Below are 20867 nucleotides of genomic sequence, written 5' to 3'. Positions count from 1 at the left end.
TTAGCAGAAAATATTGGTACACAAATTAACAAAGATATCTGCACTTATGTATTAGTTTGAAGTGATTATGGTTATGTAGGGTTACAAAAATTGGTAAGATCAGCCTGCTGTGATATATAATCCTTCAATCACAAACCCAGCCAGATTCGCTAATTACATCTTTTCGGCTCCAACCCTAGATTAGAGCCGTAAACAACATTTGGTTACGTGAGTTGAAGGTAATCCATGTATGATCTTAGAAACCAGAGCTGCAGTTGTTCTGACCAAAAGCTTTACCAGCACAATTAAACCAGCAAGATAGGAGTCCCCTTATGCCTGTCTCTTGCGTTTCGCCTCCCCGACTTTGTAAAACTCTCACGAACTCATTTGCGCTTAAATCTCCGTCACCATTTGCATCGAATAGATGGAATATTATGTCAAGCACATTGGTAGAAACAGAGATGCCACATACCTGTATAAATTGAAAGTGATCAAAGCATTAGCACAATAAGCTACTAGTTAATGACCAACGAAGCTACCTAGAAATGACAATGACAGATCAGATGAGTACTCGGGAAGCAGCTCTCTGGAGATCACTTTTCGTCAACACTCCGTTAACTTCTCCGTAACTGAAAAGGGCCAGAGAGAAGGACTGCAAGTTCTTACGGAGCTCCGCGAAATCTTTGAATTCCTTGTATGTGATTCTTATGTTCTTAAGACGTGCGTCATTATCAATTTCGTCCACCCGATCAAGCAACTTGTTTATTTCACCGCTATCAGCAGATGCAACCAAGGAGAACGCGAAGTCTTTAGCCAATATGGTTCCTTGTGCTCTGAAGTCGTAGTGAGCAAACTCCAATCGCAAAATCTTTCAAATTCGAAAACAGAGGAAGAAAAAGAGACAGGAAAAGGATCAGCTGACAGAAAAAATAGCTTGATACAATCACAACCCTAAGAAAAAATCGCATACTTCTTCGTGTAAATCCCGGAAAAACTGAACAAATCTTTCAAGTTTTAGACTTTTTTTGCCGTCTTTGCCGAAGAAGTACTCGAGTAGGCCTCCGTCTTCGACAGAAACATTGAGCCTGTGGCTATCCGTGTTTTGTTTGCTTTGAGATCGCATCAAGGACATGACTTTATTAAACTCCAGCTTATCAATGTCTCTGTGAATCACAAGTGTAACAAGTTAATTAAGTTTTCTACTAGCAGTACATTACAATGAAAGATTTTTACGACTGAGAAGGCGATGGCGATTTTAACCCACCCGCTGTTGTCGAGATCAAACATTTTAAACGCAATCGTAAAGCTCGATTCAGGGATGCTGAGGAGGTTGACGAAGAAGATGAACCTGATCATATCAAGAAGGAACACGTATACGTTGTTTTAGATCTTAACAAATTTCAATTAGGCTAGAATCATTGTGGTATCAAGATTACTCACTCCGGGAAGGAAATCAGGCCATCTCCGTCAGTGTCGAAAAGCATAAAGAATTTGGAAGGAGCGTACTGCTGCTTGCTGGGAACCTTCTCCCCTCTCAGAGACCCCACTCTAACGTGGGTTGATTCTGAGGGAGGAAATACAGGAACCACCGCTCTCATCAAGTCTGCCGGCGTCATAAACGCCTCTCCGTTGGGGTTTTTAACCGATGCAAAGTAGTCGAATAGCTGAAAACCACAAGCACACAACACAAAACACAAGCATGTAGTGTTTGCAACCACGACAATCATCAAACAAACAAAATTACAACTTATAAAAATCAATTTTCCGAGGAGTGCATGATCCATACCTTCTCCGGAGGACTTTGATCTCGGAGCCGCTTTTCATACGTAAAGAATTTTCTTCTCCTATATGAAACTGAGACGAGATCCATCAGGGTAAAACATAACAGAAACCTCGGAAAACACGATACACAGATAAGTTGAAGAAAACAAAGAAACAAACAAGGTACCATCAAAGAGGGAAAACTGAGTTTTGTTTGTATCTTCGCCGATTGCAAATGCCGCCTCCTTGGGATAATTATCAGCGTAAGAAACGTAGGAATTTGGATCCAGAGAAGAAGAAGACCAATACGAAAACCCTAGACTGGTCCCGAGAATCAGAACCCCCGAAGAAACGGATCTCAGCAACAAATCAAAAGTGTTATCGGAGCCTGATCTACCATTATGACTGCCACCATAGCCAAATCTGCCAACCGATGAGCTGAGTGAAGAAGAAGAAGAAGATGGCGATGAAGCGACCGAGGAGGAGGGTTGCGATTTGTTGAATGGAGGACGAGAGCTGAGGCTTTTAACATCCGAAAAAAGCCGGTGGATGGACCCTGAGGATCCCCTCGAAGATGCCCGTGAAAACATACTATGAGTCTACGGTCTTTAGGGTTAGGGTTTCTGACGTATATGGCGAGCTAGTTGAAGTTTAGATGCGAAAAAACATACAGAGAATTAAATTAAAGGGGTGATAGAGATTTTTCTTGTCAAATTTGGAAGCGGTGGAGATTATAAATAGGCGAGGGTGAGAGGGTGAGAGGGAGAGAGGATGGTACGGAATCGGGTACGCCTTTGGAGCGGGAACAGTGGTTGGCACTTCAAGGGTTTTGACTGAACCTGATTGTAACGGTTTTTTCAAAAGTTAGTTTGTGGCTTGGGTCTATTTGCGTCTTCTCAGTCGATTTTCCACACATAGATTGATCAGATGGGTTACAAATTCATCGAGTTAGAATTTATCGAAAACAAGAGGATGAAAGAACATAAATCGAAAATATAACAGATCTAGCGAATACAATTTCATAGGTTGACTTAAATAGAAAATTAAAGATTCTAAGTAACCCTAAATGTTTTGTAATATTCCCAAAACGTAACAGGAAAGAAAGTACTCTTTATACACCTTGCCGAATTTTGTCACGCTTGTATTGTACTCATGCTATCCGAAAAATCTCAAATATCCACCTTGTTTCCCTTTCTAACATCATACTTAATGCTTAAGTTTGATGTTTCTCTCTTGGGTGATTTATTGCCAATTTCGAACCACTTTAGATAAATTAATTTATCCACTTTGGTCATCTCTTTTTTTTTTTTTTTCCTACGTTATATTAATGTGTAAAAACTTGGTAAATTGATCAAAATACTAATTACAAAGTTTGGAAGAGTAAATTGTTTGTAGATGAACTCTAACTATCGTTCTACAACTATAAGCATATAATTCTTGTATGAGCAGTAGACTACAGTAAATGACTTCCACTGCCCAAAACTACGAAAGATTTTTCATTGTACTAAGCACACGACTCGTTACACCAAATATAATAATATAATCAGTTGTCACTTAGTACTACAGTCTAGTAGTATTCTTCTTCACTTAGTAAATGAGAGATCTCAGGTTCGATTATTGCCAAATGCGAATTTGAATCATATTATTGTTAGCCCATTGTGCGACTTAGCCCACTCCTTCATCCCCTTAATGTAAATAATATCATTTGTTAAATACACACACACACACACACACACATATATATATATATATATCAGTTGAAAACTTGAAGAAAAAAAAATTCAACTAATTGTATTATAACAATTGGTGTACTGGATTATGTACCTAATACTGAAAAATTTCTCCAAAACTACGTTACTTTTTGTCTTTATTTATTCTACGGGGATAAGCGGTAACGGTAGGTTGACAAGATTAAATGTGATTTAAAGAATGTTGCAGATTTGTAGTAGGTTATTAAGTCATATCACTTTTTGGGGAAGAAACATTGTCACAATCTAGCAGGTAAAGCAGTTAATAGCAATGAGTTGGAGTAAAATAAAGTTATTGGACCCTTAAAACTGGAAGAGATTTTTCAGTGTGTTTGAAAAACACTTGAAAAAAAAAATTTCCTACTTGTATAATAATATATGACATATCATCCCGTATTCTGGACACGTTGAAAAATCTCTCTAAAATCTGCTGGCGTGTTAAACTTTGCCTTAATGATTTTCATCAAGTGGTAGTAGGTTATCCAATTCAATATCCTAACTGCTCCCCTCAATTTTGGGCCCTATAACCTTATGCTGTAGCTTTGAGTTTTCATCAATCATATTTAGTATTTACCTGCCCAATCTCACATGTAATTTGGACTTGTGCTCTATATCATTGAACAAGTGATTACTAGAAGTCTAGAACTATTCAGTTTTTATGATTTAGTTTCTGTTTACTAAAACATGTAGAATAACGAAGTATTTGCATAGGGCAGAGACGGGTTGAATCATGAACATGAGATTGGGAAAATGAAATCACCTAAGAATTAATCGAGACGATGACCAGCCATCTAATGTCAAACAGAATTTAAATTGTTCTAGACAGAGATTTTCGGAATCCAGATCACGAGGTCGTTAAGCTCATCCTCAACTTCCAGGATATTGCTAATGTCACATCCAGTCCCAACAACCATCCAAATTTTCTAAGGCCCCATTATTTATCCACCACATTTAATTTTATTTATTTTCCTTCCCACTTTATCATTTTATATCATCATCTCCTTCTCGTATAAATGTATCACCACATAACAACATAACCCTTCAGGCCTCAGGCACATTTTAGCTTAAGCTAAGCTATGGACTGGTTCACATGGCTGTCAAAAACCGGCCTTGAACCCTCCCTCATCTACGACTACGGCGTCGTCTTTACGCGCAACCAGCTGCAGCTCGACGACGTGAACTACTTCGACCACGAGTTCTTGCAGAGCATGGGAATATCTGTAGCCAAGCATAGGCTAGAGATACTCAAGCTTGCCAAGAAAGAAACCAGATTAGGGCACCCGAAGTCGCTTTCCCGGCTAAGTTGGGCGCTCATTCGGACCAAGAAGTGCTTCTCCAAGTACTTTAACAAGTTGGTTTTTCAGGAGGAGTCTTTCGACGGTGGGGGTGCAACTCCGGCAACACCAACTCGATATCAAGAGCATTGGAGAGGAGCTTTGTTGAGGAAGCATAAGAGTTGTAGTGAGGAGGTCAAGGATGAGAAGCCTATGGTTGTTAAGACTAGGAGTATTGCGCTTTCTGGGCCGTTGGATGGGAGAGTACAGGAGAGATTGATGGCTCATAATAATCCAAGCTTGAAGCTATCTGGACCGTTGGATGGGAAAGTTCATGAGAGGTTAATGTACACAAATAGGAGCCCAAGGCTGACCGGTCCTTCGTTCGCAAGTTTGAGTCCCAAGTTATCTGGACCGTTGGATGGAAGAACGCATGAGAGGATCATGACCCCAAACAAAAGTCCAAGACTTTCTGGGCAGTTGGATGGGAGAGTTGTGAGCCCAAAGTTTTGCTCTCCTTATGAGAAGGAAAGGGAGGATGTTGATTACGATGATCATTCACTCTGGACTGCACTGTTTCAGGATCTGAAACCAACTTGAAGTTTGTGTTTGGTTGGTTTTGTCCTAACAAGAGAGAATATGCCGTACTACCGGAGACATATCTGTTTGCTTCGGTTACACAAAGGGATGTACCGCGACAACATGACAAGATATATGTTCATTTTTTTGTGTGTTCCTACAAGTTTGATGGTTTTTCTACAGTGTATTACTTTCTTCTGCATCCTCTTGTGTTTTTAGATGGGAATGGAAAGCCCTAAATATATTTACTGGTTGATTTGATTTGCCCATCAGTTAGTTTTAATATCTTGAAACATTATATGTTTTCAATGGGGAAAATAAGGGAAGTGATTTCCGCACCTCTCTTTTTTCTCGGGGAATCAAAGGACAAATAAGAAAGTGTGCAGAAGTAAATCGTTTCCTAGAAAAAAGTACTAGCTTTACAGAAAGCTTTCACGATTCTGCTTCAGCAACACATCAACACTGATATACACAATTACTCAAAAACCTACTCTTTCTGATGATTGAAAGCTATAACGAAAATTTTGTAATCTGTCCCTATACGACATGTCCTCGTGAGACCGAACGAAGGAATCCGTTGTAGGTCTCCTAGTGGTCTCATTTATGCCGGACGGCCGAGTGTTGAGGTAAATGGCCTAGAGTCTCCACATGTGTTGATTCTTTGGTTCTGAAGATGGATTTGAGAAGCTAAAACTTTTTACATACGTCTCAGATAGTTGATGTAGATGTATCGAGATAGGCTTGAGTATGATGGCTCTCTAGACAGTTCAACTTGCACTCGCCGCTCCTTGATCTTGTTGGTTTGTATTTGGAAGTACCCCGACGGAGCCCCCAGCGTAAAGATTTTGGTAAAAGGGCTTTATCCTTAAAGACAGAACGATGCTTAAGATGCTACCGACAAAACAGACAGCAGCAAGAACCAGGAAGGTGAGCCTAAAGCAATTCGGACCCACGCAGGAGACATTTGTCCCGTAGAGATGAATCCCCTGCTGCTTCGTTGCCTCGTTGTCATATACGTACCCGGCTAGGAGGCCTGAAAAGAGTAGTGCACCCAGAGGATTCCCTAGTGCCATGAAATTGTAAAGTGTGCCAAAATCCTTCAAGCCAAAGAGTTCCGAGACAGTTGAGATCATGACAGAAAATTGGACACCGTAGCAGACTCCAAGTATTCCCGTTGCAGTACAAAAGGTTGCGTTGATGGCAGAAGGAAACAGCAGGTATGTGGCGAACATTATGATTTGAGTGCACGTCATCCAAACTGTCCGAGGGATTGTTTTCGACCTGCAAAGAGAAGAAGTTTCTCTGAATCAAAAGGACATCAATTTGGATTTGCATTGAAGATAGATTAGCCACAAGGATAATGTTACTGACCTGACAAAGCGTTCCGAAACAAATCCTCCCCCAAGACGACCAACAAAATTTCCAACACCGAAGAGAGACAGCAAGAATGTTGTATCATCAAATCCTTGTGCAACCCCAATTTGGGCTAGATTATTGAGAACAGTTACCCCCGAGCCAACCCCGAAAAAGAAAACAAAGAATAGAAGCCAGAAGTCAGCCTTCACCACAGCTTCAATGAATTTGAAATCTTCCCCTAGCTTTCTTTTTTCGTTCACTCCCCCCTCGCCCTCGGCAAGAAGCAAGGGCACGTCCGATGAATCATGACCTTCATTTAACCTACCTGGAGATCCAACCACGCCAGATGGCTCCAGTAGTGGTTCAGTTATGTCTGCAGTGCCTTCTTCATCTTTCAAACTACCTGGAGATCCAACCACGCCAGATGGCTCCAGTAGCGGTTCAGTTAGGTCTGCAGTGCCGCCTTCATCGTTCAAACTACCTGGAGATCCAACCGCTTGACCAAGCATTCCCAATTCGCCGGCTGGTGTGGGATACAATGTCATTTTAACGGGGATTGCGAGTGGGGCCATGAGAAGTAGAACCATTACAACGAAAAGAGTGTTGGTAATTGGAGCACTTAAGGAAATGTTATCATCCAATATTGCAGTTAAGAGAACATAGAATCCAAGCGCAAAGCTTGAAACTTGGATGAAATCTAAGCGGCCACGCTCTGCAGGGTCTTCATTTGGAGCCGGAGTACAAGGCTTCACAAAAAACATGCTAGCGAAACACAGAACGGGAATTCCAAGTGTAAGGAACAGCAGAAGCCTGGAAGAGGAATTACCAAGCAGAACACGATAACTTTCTGTAAATACAGCTGCGCCTAGACCCGCGTAACCTTTCAGAATACCAGCAACTATGCCACGCTGTAGAGGGAAGTTTTTGATGTTGGTAACAATCACAGCCGTGGTAAACCAAGCATTACTATTAGCGGCAACACAAAGGGCAATCCATAACTGCAATACCAGAACAAAATCATTAATGGTTTAATCTATCAATTTATTCAAAAGCTTACGAAGAAGTAGCAGCGTGTGAGTAATAGCATCATCAAAGCCGAATAAATTTCCAAATCACCAGCAGATGAGTAATAGCATCGTCAAAGCCGAATAAATTTCCAAATCACCAGCAGATTACTCTTCAATTGTAATAGAAAAACATTTCACCATCGATTAACTTCAGATTTGTCATAGTTTACTAATCAACATCGATATTGTCCCCAACTTACATATAATCACCTGCACAACACGGAAGGTGTGAGTTTTCTCACAAAATGCCTCGATACTAGTAGAACCATTGTATTTTATGTTGTCAATTTCCGATACGCTACTTCTTACATTCTTCAACAATATCTGTGTTGTTCATTTTCCAGAACAGAATAAAGTAACTCCTGGTAGTGTCAAAATTAAAACAATCCGGATGCAAAATCGCTCTATCAAACTCAAATATCACCAATCCTACAAAACCTTTCTTTAAAACAAACCCACCAAATCATATTTGCAAACAATCAGATCAGCAACATGATATGCTCAAATTGTCGAAAAAGCATCAAAATTTGTACATGTTATAGCAAAAACACCTTAGCATAAGCGCTTATAAGCAAGCAGAAGTGCTTCTGTAAAAATCCCACTAAGTCAAATTTGCAAGAAAACAGATTTGGATCAAGAAAAGCTACACATTTTCAAGAACGAACAAGAAAAGCTACAAATCTTCAAGAACAAGAAAAGCTACACATTTTCAAGAACGAACAAGAAAAGCTACACATTGTTAAGAAAAGCTTCAACATTTATAAAAATCGGAAGGAAAGAAAACATACCATCCAGTAAGGCAGGGGCAGAATGGTGCTGCTGACGGTGAGCCAGATGAGGCCGTAGCCGAAGAAACAGGCGAGAGCGCCGATCAAAAGAATTAGCCACGGCGGGTGCTTCTTGGAAACGAATCCGGGGATAAGGCCGAAGTTCTCGCCGATATCGTTGGCCACACCCAGCATGGTGAGCTGCTGCTGGTTGAAACCCAGAACCGACTTCAGGGAGTGGGAGTAGAGCGGGAAAGTGTAGGCATTGCCGGCTGCAATTTGCACCCACACCGCCGCTCCTAGGCCGACCCACGGCCGTCGGGTGCCTGCTGCGAGTGCCGCCATTGGTGGTGGGTACAAGTAGCAAAAGGCTTCAGCTCAGAGGCAAGAAGAAGGGGTACGAGTGCAGAAGATGAAGGCGGTGATTAGTTTGTCCGAATGAAAATTCTGTTGGTGTAGGAAGTTATGAATTGGCATTTGCCATTTGGGTTTATATAACCGTTTTCGTCTTGACTTTCGTGCATGTGATATTTGCTTTTTCTTTTTCTTTTTTTTTTTGGGTAAATTGCACATATGCCCCTTGAATTGTTAAAATGTGGACAAATATCGTATTGTGAATTTTATTTCCTTCTTAATTTACTGCTCATATATCAATAGTGAATGTTAAATTCGTTATGAAATAGACAATATGTGCAGTGGAATATAAAATAAATAAGCACAATATTTACGAAGTTAGACAAGTGTACCTTTGGGGTAGGAGTTGATAAACTTTATAGGCTCCTGTAGGTTCACCACCAATATTACCGATATGATTCCAATGTAACCACCTAGTACTAAGTGTTGCGTTTTATCGTACAAGGCTTTATTATATAAACTTCAATTACCCAACCCGTTAATTTATATAATAATTCAAGCGAACCTGCACGTCCAATCTCATGCATTCTACCACTGCATCGGTGGTCTGAAAGCTTTATTATATAAACTCACACCCGTAACTCTATCATCCCAAATTTTCCATTTTGTTGGTCATCTTAAGAAAGAAGAATAGTCTCCGCGCTCGCCGCACTTATGTTTTTCTCTTGATTGCAAAGTCCCCATTACTTCATACCATTCCTATAATTTCACTTTTACAACCCTTGCTGGTCCCTACAAGAGCTGAACTCAACCACACAAAATATAGTTCTATTTCCATAACTCAATCTTTGAATATACCAATAAAATCCATCTACTCCGATATGAAATGATATATGCATATGATCAACATTATCACAACATCCACATTATTGAAAATAACAATAATATATCAGTTCCAATACAAAACAGTTATATCAGTTATAAACACATTAAGTATAACACATATTTCACAAAGCTTAAACAAGACAAATACCCAATAGTGATAAGTTCCCCAAGAAACCTCCTACCTCGATTCCAAAGCTAAAGCGAAGATCCACGTCACCACCGCTATAACTAAGCTCAATCTACTTGAATAAGCTCGTTGATCACTCCTAACGCCATCTATTTCTTCCACTCTCTTTTCTTTCTATGTATATTATGCATGTAAGGCTACTGCATGCATGCAACGTGGCTAAAGAGAGGGGTGGAGATATAATATGAATGGGATTGTATAGAATGGCTTGCTATTTATAGGAAACACTAAAATGAAGCGGTTACAACTATGCTTTGATTGGAGAAACTGTGAGGCTCAACACACCTACTTATTCACCAAGTAATGGATAGATATACATGCATTGTTGGGCTCCCTTCGACATGAAACATGCGGCTAATAACTCGCGGGTTGTAGAGCCAAGTGTACATACTAACCATTTGCATTAGAGTATTTGACAAGTGTCTCCAAGTGTCCAAGTCCATGGTTAAGCATGGTAAGCTGCTGCTGGTTGAAACCCAGAACCGACTTCAGCGAGTGGGAGTAGAGCGGGAAATTGTAGGCATTGCCGGCAGCCATTTGCACCCACACTGCAGCACCTAGGCCGACACACGACGGTCGGGTGCCTGCTTGGAGTGTCGCCACTGGTCGTGGGTACAAGTAGCAAAAAGCTTCAGCTCAGCAGCAGCAAGAAGGGGTACAAGTAACAGAAGGAGGAGGCGGAGGGAAGTTTATCTGAATGAAACCTGTTGGTGTGGGAAGTTATGACTTGACATTTTCCATTTGGGATTTTTATATAACGGTTTTCGTCTCTTGACTTTCTTCCATTTGACATTTGCTTTTTCTTTTTCTCCTTTTGGGAAAATTGCAAAAATGCCCCTAGAATTTTTAATATGTTGACAAATATCGTGTATAATTTATTTTTCATAATATACGGCTCATAGTATATACTGTGAATGTATCAATAGTGAATGTTAAATCTGTTGTGAGATAGACGATGTGTGCAGTAGAATACAAAATAAACAAGTACAATATTTACGAGGTTAGGTAAGTGTGCCCTTTGGCCAGCAGTTGATAAACTTTATAAGCTCATGTAGGTCCACCATCAATATTACCGATATTGTAACAACTTAACTACTTATTACTAAGTGTTGATGTTATTAGGTACATAAACTCTCAAATATAAATTATATATTATTTTGTCATATGACCAATGCCGGATTCTATTCTCCAACAAATCCTCTCACAATTGACCCCACCTAGGATCACAAGGGAACAAATTCTCACAGACAACTTATCAAGTCATTATACTAAAGCCAATGTAACTTTTTGAAGTCTCATCATTCAATATCTTTAAGCTAGAGCTTGTGAAATGTTTTTTAAAATGCCAACTTAAGATGGCAAATTCAAGGCCAGTAAATCAGGCCAAGACGTGTCAAAAAATAGCATGCTCTATTATCATGATAAACTTTATAGGTCCATGCAGATCCATCCATCAATATCAACGCTATTATCCCAACTAAACCACCTATTACTAATTATTGGCCTTCACAAAATGTATCACCACATAACAACATAACCCCTCAGGCCTCAGGCACATTTTACCTTAAGCTCAGCTATGAACTGGTTCTCATGGCTGTCAAAAGTCGGCCTTAACCCTCCTCATCTACGAATATGGCCTCGTCTCGCAACCAGCTGCAGCTCGGCGATGTGAGCTACTGCGACCACGAGTTCTTGCAGATCAGCATGGGAATATCTGTAGCCAAGCATAGGCTAGAAATACTCAAACTTACCAAGAAAGAAACCAGATTAGGGCACCAGAAGTCGCTTTCCCGGCTAAGTTGGGCACTCATTCGAACCAGAAGTGCCATCCAAGTACTTTAACAAGTTGGTTTTTCAGGAGGAGTCTTTCGACAGTAGGGGTGCAACTCTGGCTGAGCCAACTCGATATCAAGAGCATTGGAGAGGAGCCTTGTTGAGGAAGCACAAGAGTTGCAGTGAGGAGGTCAAGGATGAGAAGCCTATGGTTGGTAAGACTAGGAGCATTGCGCTTGCTGGGCCGTTGGATGGGAGAGTTCAGGAGAGATTGGTGGCTCATAATAATCCATGCTTGAAGCTATCTGGACCGTTGCATGGGAAGGTTCATGAGAGTTTAATGTACACAAATAGGAGACCAAGGCTGACCAGTCCTTTGGTTGCAAGTTTGAGTCTCAAGTTATCTGGACCGTTGGATGGAAGAACGCATGAGAAGGTCATAGCCACAAATAAAAGTCCAAGACTTTCTGGGCAGTTGGATGGGAGAATTGTGAGCCCAAAGTTTTGCACTCCTTTTGAGAAGGAAAGGGAGGATGTTTGATGTTTTTTCTCACCGTATTACTTTCCTCTGCATCCTCGTGTGTTCTTAGATGGGAATGGAAAGCCCTAAATATATATACCGGTTGATTTGAATTGCCCATCAGTTAATTGTAATTTCTTGAAACATATATGTTTTCAATGGGGTAAAAGAACGGAAGTGATTTCCCTTCTATCTCGGAGAATCAAAGGACAAATAAATAAAAGTAATTTCCACAACAAACTTTCAGGATTCTGCTTCAACAACACATCAACAGTACTTTCCACCCAACAAAATATCAAACACTACTACTACAGCTTTATTCGGCAGCTACATTCATTCAATTACACAATCACTCTCAAAACCAAGTCTTTCTCAGGATTGAAAGCTGCAACCAAAATTTTTAATTTGTCCCTACGAGGCACGTCCTCGTGAGGGCGAACGAACCCGTTACAGGTTTTGTACTCGTCATTGATGCCGGAGGGTGGAGTATAGTTCATAGGATACACTGGAGAGCTAAAAGTCTCCAACCGCAGTATATAGCACACAAAAACCTGAAAAAATTGCACAAACAGCAGTTCAGAATTGTACAAACAACCTAGAGCCTCCACATGTGTTGATTCTTTGGTTCTGAGATAGATTTGAGAAACTAAAAACGAAACTTTTTACATGCGTCTCGGACTGTTGTAGTTGTATTGAAATATGCTTGAGTATGATGGCTCTCTAGACAGTTTGAGCTCCCCCGGCCGCTCCTTGATCTTAATGGTTTGTATTTGGAAGTACCCTGAAGGAGCCCCCAGAGTAAAGCATTTGGTAAACAGGCTTTATCCTTAAAGACAGAACGATGCTTAAGATGGTACCGACGCCACAGACAGCAGCGAGAACCAGGAAGGTGAGCCTAAAGCAATTCGGACCCACGCAGGAGATATTTGTCCCGTAGAGATGAATCCCATGCTGCTTCGCTGCCTCGTTATCATATACGTACCCGGCTAAGAGGCCTGAAAAAAGCAGTGCACCCAGAGGATTCCCTAGTGACATGAAATTGTAAAATATGCCAAAATCCCTCAAGCCAAAGAGTTCCGAGACAGTTGGGATCATGACAGAAAATTGGACACCGTAGCAGATTCCAAGTAATGCCGTTGCAGGATAAAAGGTTGCGCTGATGGCAGAAGCAAACAGCAGATATGTGGCGATCATTATAATTTGAGTGCACGTCATCCAAACTGTCCGAGGGATTGTTTTCGACCTGCAAAGAGAAGTTTCTCTAAATCAAAAGGACATCCATTTGGATATATATTGTAGATTAGGCACAAGGTAATGTTACTGACCTGACAAAATGTTCGGAAACAACTCCTCCTCCAAGACGACCAACAAAATTTCCAAAACTGAAGAGAGACAGCAAGACTGTTGTATCATGAAATCCTTGTGCAATCCCGATTTGGGCTAGATTATTGAGAACAGTTACCCCCGAACCAACCCCGAAAAAGTAAACAAAGAATAGAAGCCAGAAGTCAGCCTTCACCACAGCTTCACTAAATTTGAAGTCTTCCCCTCTTCTGGGCCGTCTCTTTCTTTTCACTGCCCCCTCACCCTCAGCTAGAAGCAAAGCCACGTCAGATGAATCATAACCTTCATTTAAACTTACCAGGCTCGCTGTCGATGAAGATGGCTTCATTAGTGGTTCAGTTTTGTCTGCAGTGCCTTCTTCATCGTTCAAACTACTTGAAGACCCAACCGCTTGACCAAGCATCCCCGATTTGCTGGTTCTTGTGGGATACAATGTCATTTTTACAGGGACTGCAAGTGGGGCCATAAGAAGTAGAACCATTACGACGACAAAAGTGTTGGTAATTGGAGCACTTAAGGAAATGGTATCATCCAATATTGTAGTTGAGAGAACGTATAATCCAAGCACAACGCTTGCAACTTGGATGAAAAGAAAGTGGCCATGCTCTGCAGGGTCTTCACTTGAAGCCGGAGTACAAGGCCACACAAAATACATCATAGTGAAACACAGAACGGGAATCCCAAGTGTAAGGAAGAGCAGAAGCCTGGAAGAGGAATTACGAAGCAGAACACTATAAACTTCTGTAAATACAGCTGCGCTGAGACCCCCGTAACCTTTCAGAATACCAGCAACTGTGCCACGCTTTAGAGGGAAGTTTCTCATGTTGGTTACAAGCACGGCCGTGCTAAACCAAGCATTACTATTAGTGGCAACACAAAGGGCAAGCCATAACTGCAATACCAGAGAAAAAATCATTAATTTTTTAAGATCTTAATTGTTAGAAAATCACGATATATATGGCATTTGCAGATAAACTACATCGGCCCGCAATCATTTAATTGGATAAGCAAACCTCCACAAGATAATTAAATGCAGAAATTGATGCTTAAATCTGAGTTTCTTAAATGGAACCAAGTAATAACCAAGGCAACATCAAATTAAAGCACACCAATTTTAATCCATCAATTTATTCAAAAGCTTACAAAAAAGTAGCAGCATGTGAGTAATAGCATCGTCAAAGCCGAATAAATTTCCAAATCACCAGCAGATTACTCTTCAATTGTAATAGAAATACATTTCACCGTCGATTAACTTCAGATTTGTCCTAAAATGTGTCTTAAAACAAAAACCCACCAAATAAGATTTGCAAACAATCGGATCAGCAACATGATATGCTTAAATTGTCAAAAAAGCTTCAAAATTTCTACAGGCTTATTACAAAAACACTTCTACCGTAAGCGCTTATAAGCAGAAGTGCTTCTGTAGAAACCCCAGTTAGTCAAATTTGCAAGCAAACAGATTTGGATAAGAAACGCTCACATTTTCAAGAAAAGCTACAAAATTTATAAAAATCGGAAGGAAAAAAAACATACCAACCAGTAAGGCAGGGGCTGAATGGTGCGGCTGACGGTGAGCCAGATGATGCCGTAGCCGGTAAAGCAGGCGAGAGCGCCGATCAAAAGAATTAGCCACGGAGGGAGCCTGTTGGAAGCGATGCCAGGGATAAGGCCGACGTTCTCGCCGATATCGTTGGCCACACCCAGCATGGTGAGCTGCTGCTGGTTGAAACCCAGAACCGACTTCAGGGAGTGGGAGTAGAGAGGAAAAGTGTAGGCATTGCCGGCTGCAATTTGCACCCACACTGCCGCTCCTAGGCCGACCCACGGCGGTCGGGTGCCTGCTTTGAGTGTCGGCATTGGTGGTGGGTAGAAGTAGCAAGAAGCTTCAGCTCAGAGGCAAGAAGAAGGGGGTACAAGTAGAGCAGAAGAAGAAGGCGGTGATAAGTTTGTCCGAATGAAATCTGTTGGTGTAGGAAGTTATGAGTTTATGACTCGGCATTTGCCATTTGGGATCATTTGTCTGTTTTCGTCTCTTGACTTTCCTTCATGTGAAATTTTATTTTTCTTTTTCCTTGTTGGGGAAATTGCACAAATGCCCATTGAATTGTTAAAAAAAAAACCTAATGAAAGAACTTGAAAACTTTGAGTTTTAATCAAAATAACAAAAAGGTGTTGTAAGTGAATAATATCAGGTGTGGCTTTTTAGAGTAAAAATATCATTTTTTTTTAAAGTGAACAGTACCATGAGTGTTTTGTTAAAACTCACTTGTTAAAATGTTGACAAATATTGTATATAAACTTATTTGTCATATGTTACGGCTCAATCTTGAATGCTAAATTTGTTGTGAAATATACGATATGTGTGCAATAGAATATAAGGTAAACAATGCACAGTATTTACGAGATTCAGTAAATGTGCCTAAGTCCTTGGTGCAACAACAATAGTTTCTTTTATTGTTTGAAATAATAGGAGTAACTCTCACTATTTTTCTCTTCTATCTAGTCTTGGTATACATCACTGGTATTTTTCTTCTGCATCTCTCTTCTTTCTTTTGCTTGTTATATTTTGGTGTGTGTACAATGATGCAAATTTAGGGATTTTCGAATTGAGAGAGATCTTGAATTCTCACTTAGTTTTTCATCCGGCAATTTACAAAAGGTTAAATAGCCAAAATGGTCCATGAGATATGCATAACACATCACTTTGGTCCTTGAGATTGAAAATCAATAGAAATGGTCCCTGAGGTTGTCCACCATCCATCATTTTAGTCATTCTATTAAAAACTCTTTGGGCAATTTTCAAAACTTCGTAACTCAATTGTTTCTTAACCAAATTCGACCCATAATATATCAAAATGAAGATAGGAAAGTGTAGAATAAGATTTTACCTATTTGGAAGCCTAATGGTTGCCGGCGATGGCCGGAAAATAGCCTTAACGTTGATTGGTCGGCGGAAAAATTGGAAAACTAACCGGAAACTGGGTAAACTTTAAACGTTCATAACTTCTTCAATACTCAACGAAATTGAGTGATTCAAAAATGAAAATCATACTTTTCGACGAGAAAAGGAGAATGATACCTTTATCGACTACTACCTAGTTGTGGTTTGGCCGGAAAATGGCTCGAAAGTGGCTAACTCGCGATCAATAAGGGTATCATTCTCTTCGTTTCGTCGAGAAGTATGATTTTCATTTTTTAATCACTCAATTTCGTTGAGTATTGAAGAAGTTGTGAACGTTTAAAGTTTACCCAATTTCCGACGAGTTTTCCAATTTTTCCGAGGATTAGTCAACTTTGAGACTATTTTCTGGCCATCTTCGGCAACCATTGGGCTTACAAATAGGTATAATCTTGTTCTACACTTTCTTATCTTCATTTTGATATATTACGGGTCGAATTTGGTTAATAAACAATTAAGTTACGAAGCTTTGAAAATTACCCAAAGAGTTTTTAACGAAATGATCAAAATTATGGATGGACAATCTCAGGGACCATTTATATTGATTTTCAATCTCATATACCAAAGTAATGTGTTATGCATATCTCAGGGACCATTTTGGTTATTTAGCCCTTACAAAAATAAAGATACCTTACCCACTTTGCTTGACTGCTGAATAATTGCTGAATAATTAGCAAGAACTCCTGCTAAATAGCCATCTTGGCTGCTCAACAGGTTGACAAATATTCACTTTTTTTTTTTTTTTTAAACTTATGCAATATTGAAAATGCCATGAGTAGCCACATTGGCTATTTAGCAGAAGTACCTGCTAATTGTTTAGCAGTTCTAACATTATTTATAAAGTTAACGAAACAAAAGATACGATAACATTATGACAGTTATTGTACGAGGTCCACCCAATGCTAAATGTAAAAGCACATAATAAATCAATAAAAACATCATGAACTGCCTCGTAATAAAACCAGTGTAAAAAATAAAGACTTCAATTATCATGCTTGAAAGTTCAAAGTCTTCATGTGACCAGTATTATTTCAATTATCAGCTTCAAATTCTTTAAGAGTTGGGTGGCCAACCGCCACCTGTGGCTGAGAATCAAGCGACATTGATAATTGCCATTTGCAAGCAGGCAAAGTCTCTGCTGTCTTTCGCACGCCTCCGCACGTGACAAGGAGGATGCCCTTTGGAGCCACCTCCCTTGATTGGTGGGCCCTCTTTGTGAATTGTGAGTCACATCACATCAGATCATGTGGTCCAAAACCAATTTCCAAAAGCAGAAAGAACAGGTGGGCCATTGCTTGGAAACTCCTAGGAAGCCACGTATTGGGAGCCGATGACTTTGAATATTCTTAATTGCATAGTTTTTATACATGTTTATGTGAGGCTTGTAATTTACTTTAAAAATACGAACTGTTTATTTTTTACGTCTTTTTTTTAATATTTAGCAAAAATCACCTAAAATTGAAATTATATGATCCAACCATCAAGAGTTTAGGATTTTTTTGTATAATTGTATTCGTCTATTTTTTTCACTACAAAATGATTGTCTTAATAGTTTTGGAATGATGATCTATCAATCAGGCATAATATATTTTTTTGTTATGCTTAACGGTTATTAACTGTTAAGCATAACAAAAATAAATATTATGCCTGATTATATTTGACAATTAGACAGTGTGCATTCTTGTATTAAATAAAATGATCTAAAATCGAATTTAGTTGCTGAACTAATTATAATTAAATATAAATAATGTATTGATAAAAATATTATAACTATTAAATATTAACGACATCATAATCAAATAGCGAAATTATTTACTTCATCAATTGATGTTTGAAAATTATTAGTTATATATATATATATATATATATATATTCTAGTTTCAAGCCCTTCAAATCGCATGTCTAATTCCAATTTTCTTTGTTAAATAATCATATATTTGATAATTTTAGTCGTTTTAGCATCTCTATATACTCGTTCTTTCATTGAAAAATATAACTTGTATAGTCTTCTCACAACTATTAATGTTAATTTGGACAAATAAAGGACTAGTTAGGAAATGCTTATAAAATAAACTAAAACGCTTTTGTAGAAATTGTTTGGGCTCCAAAAGCACTTGAAATTCTTTATGTAAGAAGCACCATTTATGTGTTTATTCCAATAAGCACTTCAAATGTTTTTTCAGAATTCACTTGCATTTTGTACTAATAATTGGTTCTCAAAACACTTTCATCTAAAGTACTTTCAGTCATTTTAAAAACACTATCAAACGAGCTATATTTCTCAATCTTCCTTTTTTTAGATCAGATAAACTCTCCTCACTGTACATTTGAGTTTCAATTTTTTTCTCGCAATTTAGATTAGTTAAGAGTTTTTTTTTTTTTTTTTTTGGACAAAGATAGATTAGTTAAGAGTTAAATAATACTTTGTGTAGGAAAAAGAATGGAAAACAAAAAAAGGCCTGGGCCTGGCCACATGTAATGGGTGGCCCAATGGAGCATCATTGTGTTCTTGCTTCCGAGTACAAAAGTGAAAAAGAATGCAAACATGCTTTTAGCTCAAGCTGCCTTTGCATGATTCTATAATATCTACCAGATCCATTGTTTTCTCCAAAGAAGTTGACAAGAGGGGTCATCAAAACAAGAGATATGATAACCCCACATCGTTTTTCTGTACGGCATTTTTGTTGGATTTTGTCCGTTATTTCATATGACATTCAATTCGATAACAGAAAATAAAAAGAGGTGTACAAGACGAGAAAAATAGTAAGTGTTTATCATTTCTCCAAGGGTGATGATGTCCATACACCTCTTGTTAATTTATGTTGTTTGATCTTTTTTACTTTATTCTATCCAACGGCTGGAAATTAAGAAAAATGTGTGATTAGCACTTCCCTTCTCGAAAAGACAATGAAAGCATAGTTGTGCTCTTTTCCTTTCTTTTTCTTTGGGTACTGGTGTAATGGGCTTTGAATCCGTTAATAAAGCTACCCTAAGGTGATTGGGGCCTCTCCTCCCAATAACCTCTCGTAGCAAACGTTGGCCACAAATTTCTCCCATTCACATCAATGGTATAGAAACGAACTGTCTCACAACATTCTGAATCAATCTGTCATGTCACTTTTTTCTTTTGATAAACGATAGGGCTAGTGAGTTAAATTATAAAATGTTAGGGAGAAGAAAATCGTTAGAGATCGAACTTTACCATAATGCATAGGTATTATTGTTTTTTGCCATTGCAGTAAAACGCCATTTGGAACTGGCATGCCACCTCAATCGGCAAGTAACTAAACCCTTAGGACTGTCTTCAACTCCAGGATGCGATGATTCGATATCGAGATGCCAAAAAACTCCGTCGATAAGAGCTTTGGGGAGTCATAAGCTTGTTATCCTTGCAGTACCTCTATATATGAGAGTACTTGTCTCAAAGGAACAATCAAGCCAATGTAAGGGTAGGATAGTAGATCATGACAATGCACCATCTTGCACCCAAGTTCGAATCCTTCTTTCCGTAAACTATACAGTAGTTTAGATTATCTATTTATCTAGAAAAAAATTTGAATCATACTTAATTAACAATGTGCAACGGTGCCATATAAAAATCGATGTTCCAATACTGAACAATGATAACTAAAACTTTTGAATCACTAATCCGATAAATGTTGTCCATCGCATGTAGGTTGTGTCATTTCTAAAATTGTCCATCGCATATATAGTATTTACTAAATCCTAAATAGTAAAGGATATATGTTGATGTACAAAATCAAATAGATTTTGGACCAACATAGATTTGTCCATAAAGCACACAAGAACCCAATGATGTATCGTGGTTCACTCCAAGTTCAGACTACATCCATTTTGTTGTAGATTCAATTTTAGTATGTAAATGTGGGTTATAGTGTACATAGATGCGTGTTTGTCTTTGATGGATTACAATGTCTAGGGTTTAGAATGAAAGACGTCTTAAAGTGACGGTGAGAGATCTCTTTGTATGGTAAAGGCTTTCCTTTTCTTTTGCATACTTCATTGACTAAGTAGTGACACCCAAACATCGAGTCCTTGTGAGGCTATGATACAACAATATCCATTAGTAGATACACATAGGCCAGCCAAAGCATAGTATCACCAATGGCAAAGATATGTGTGAAGAAGCCGACTTAAAATATAAAACTATAAACAAAGTAGCATCACCAGCTGTGCATGCATATTGCATATTGCAATTTACAAACAAATCCTCTGTCACGGGCCGGCAAGCGATTTGTTGTTTCCCACCACACACAAGGTTACATTCTTTCCTCTCAGAATAACACAACACAA

General features: G+C 39.1%; 4 protein-coding genes across 5 annotated transcripts; 1 reads left to right on the top strand and 3 right to left on the bottom strand.

Annotated features, from left to right (window-relative positions):
- Positions 1-25: 25 nt before the first annotated feature.
- Positions 26-2458, bottom strand: LOC103447459 (calcium uptake protein, mitochondrial-like). The gene is made up of 7 exons (XM_008386665.4): positions 1928-2458; positions 1766-1833; positions 1420-1643; positions 1244-1327; positions 950-1142; positions 551-847; positions 26-451 (listed from the first exon to the last, which is right to left on the bottom strand). Exons 1-7 carry the CDS (start codon positions 2328-2330, stop codon positions 236-238), a joined length of 1485 nt encoding a protein of 494 aa, XP_008384887.2. The 5' UTR covers positions 2331-2458; the 3' UTR covers positions 26-235.
- Positions 2459-4531: 2073 nt separating this feature from the next.
- LOC103451914 (protein NUCLEAR FUSION DEFECTIVE 4-like) lies at positions 4532-7696 on the bottom strand. Its single transcript, XM_070805276.1, has 2 exons — positions 6713-7696; positions 4532-6622 (listed from the first exon to the last, which is right to left on the bottom strand). Exons 1-2 carry the CDS (start codon positions 7456-7458, stop codon positions 6109-6111), a joined length of 1260 nt encoding a protein of 419 aa, XP_070661377.1. The 5' UTR covers positions 7459-7696; the 3' UTR covers positions 4532-6108.
- Positions 4565-5362, top strand: LOC103447469 (uncharacterized). The gene has a single exon (XM_029097183.1). It carries the CDS (start codon positions 4565-4567, stop codon positions 5360-5362), a length of 798 nt encoding a protein of 265 aa, XP_028953016.1.
- A 4781-nt stretch (positions 7697-12477) lies between the features above and the next one.
- Positions 12478-15625, bottom strand: LOC103447477 (protein NUCLEAR FUSION DEFECTIVE 4-like). 2 transcript variants are annotated; one of them, XR_003776400.2, is made up of 4 exons: positions 15128-15625; positions 13576-14486; positions 12917-13493; positions 12478-12801 (listed from the first exon to the last, which is right to left on the bottom strand). XR_003776400.2 is itself a non-coding variant. In XM_008386675.3 (3 exons), the coding sequence occupies exons 1-3, from the start codon at positions 15449-15451 to the stop codon at positions 13007-13009; spliced, it is 1722 nt and encodes a 573-aa protein (XP_008384897.1). In that variant the 5' UTR covers positions 15452-15620; the 3' UTR covers positions 12478-13006. The 2 variants fall into 2 exon arrangements, 1 of the variants encoding a protein (XP_008384897.1); XM_008386675.3 differs by having other exon boundaries at positions 12478-13493; positions 15128-15620.
- Positions 15626-20867: the final 5242 nt, after the last annotated feature.

Source organism: Malus domestica, chromosome 02 (genome assembly GCF_042453785.1).
Source record: "Malus domestica chromosome 02, GDT2T_hap1".
Taxonomy (NCBI): domain Eukaryota; kingdom Viridiplantae; phylum Streptophyta; class Magnoliopsida; order Rosales; family Rosaceae; genus Malus; species Malus domestica.
The sequence above is the reverse complement of the archived record's forward strand: the minus strand, read 5'-3'. Positions and strand labels throughout refer to the sequence as shown.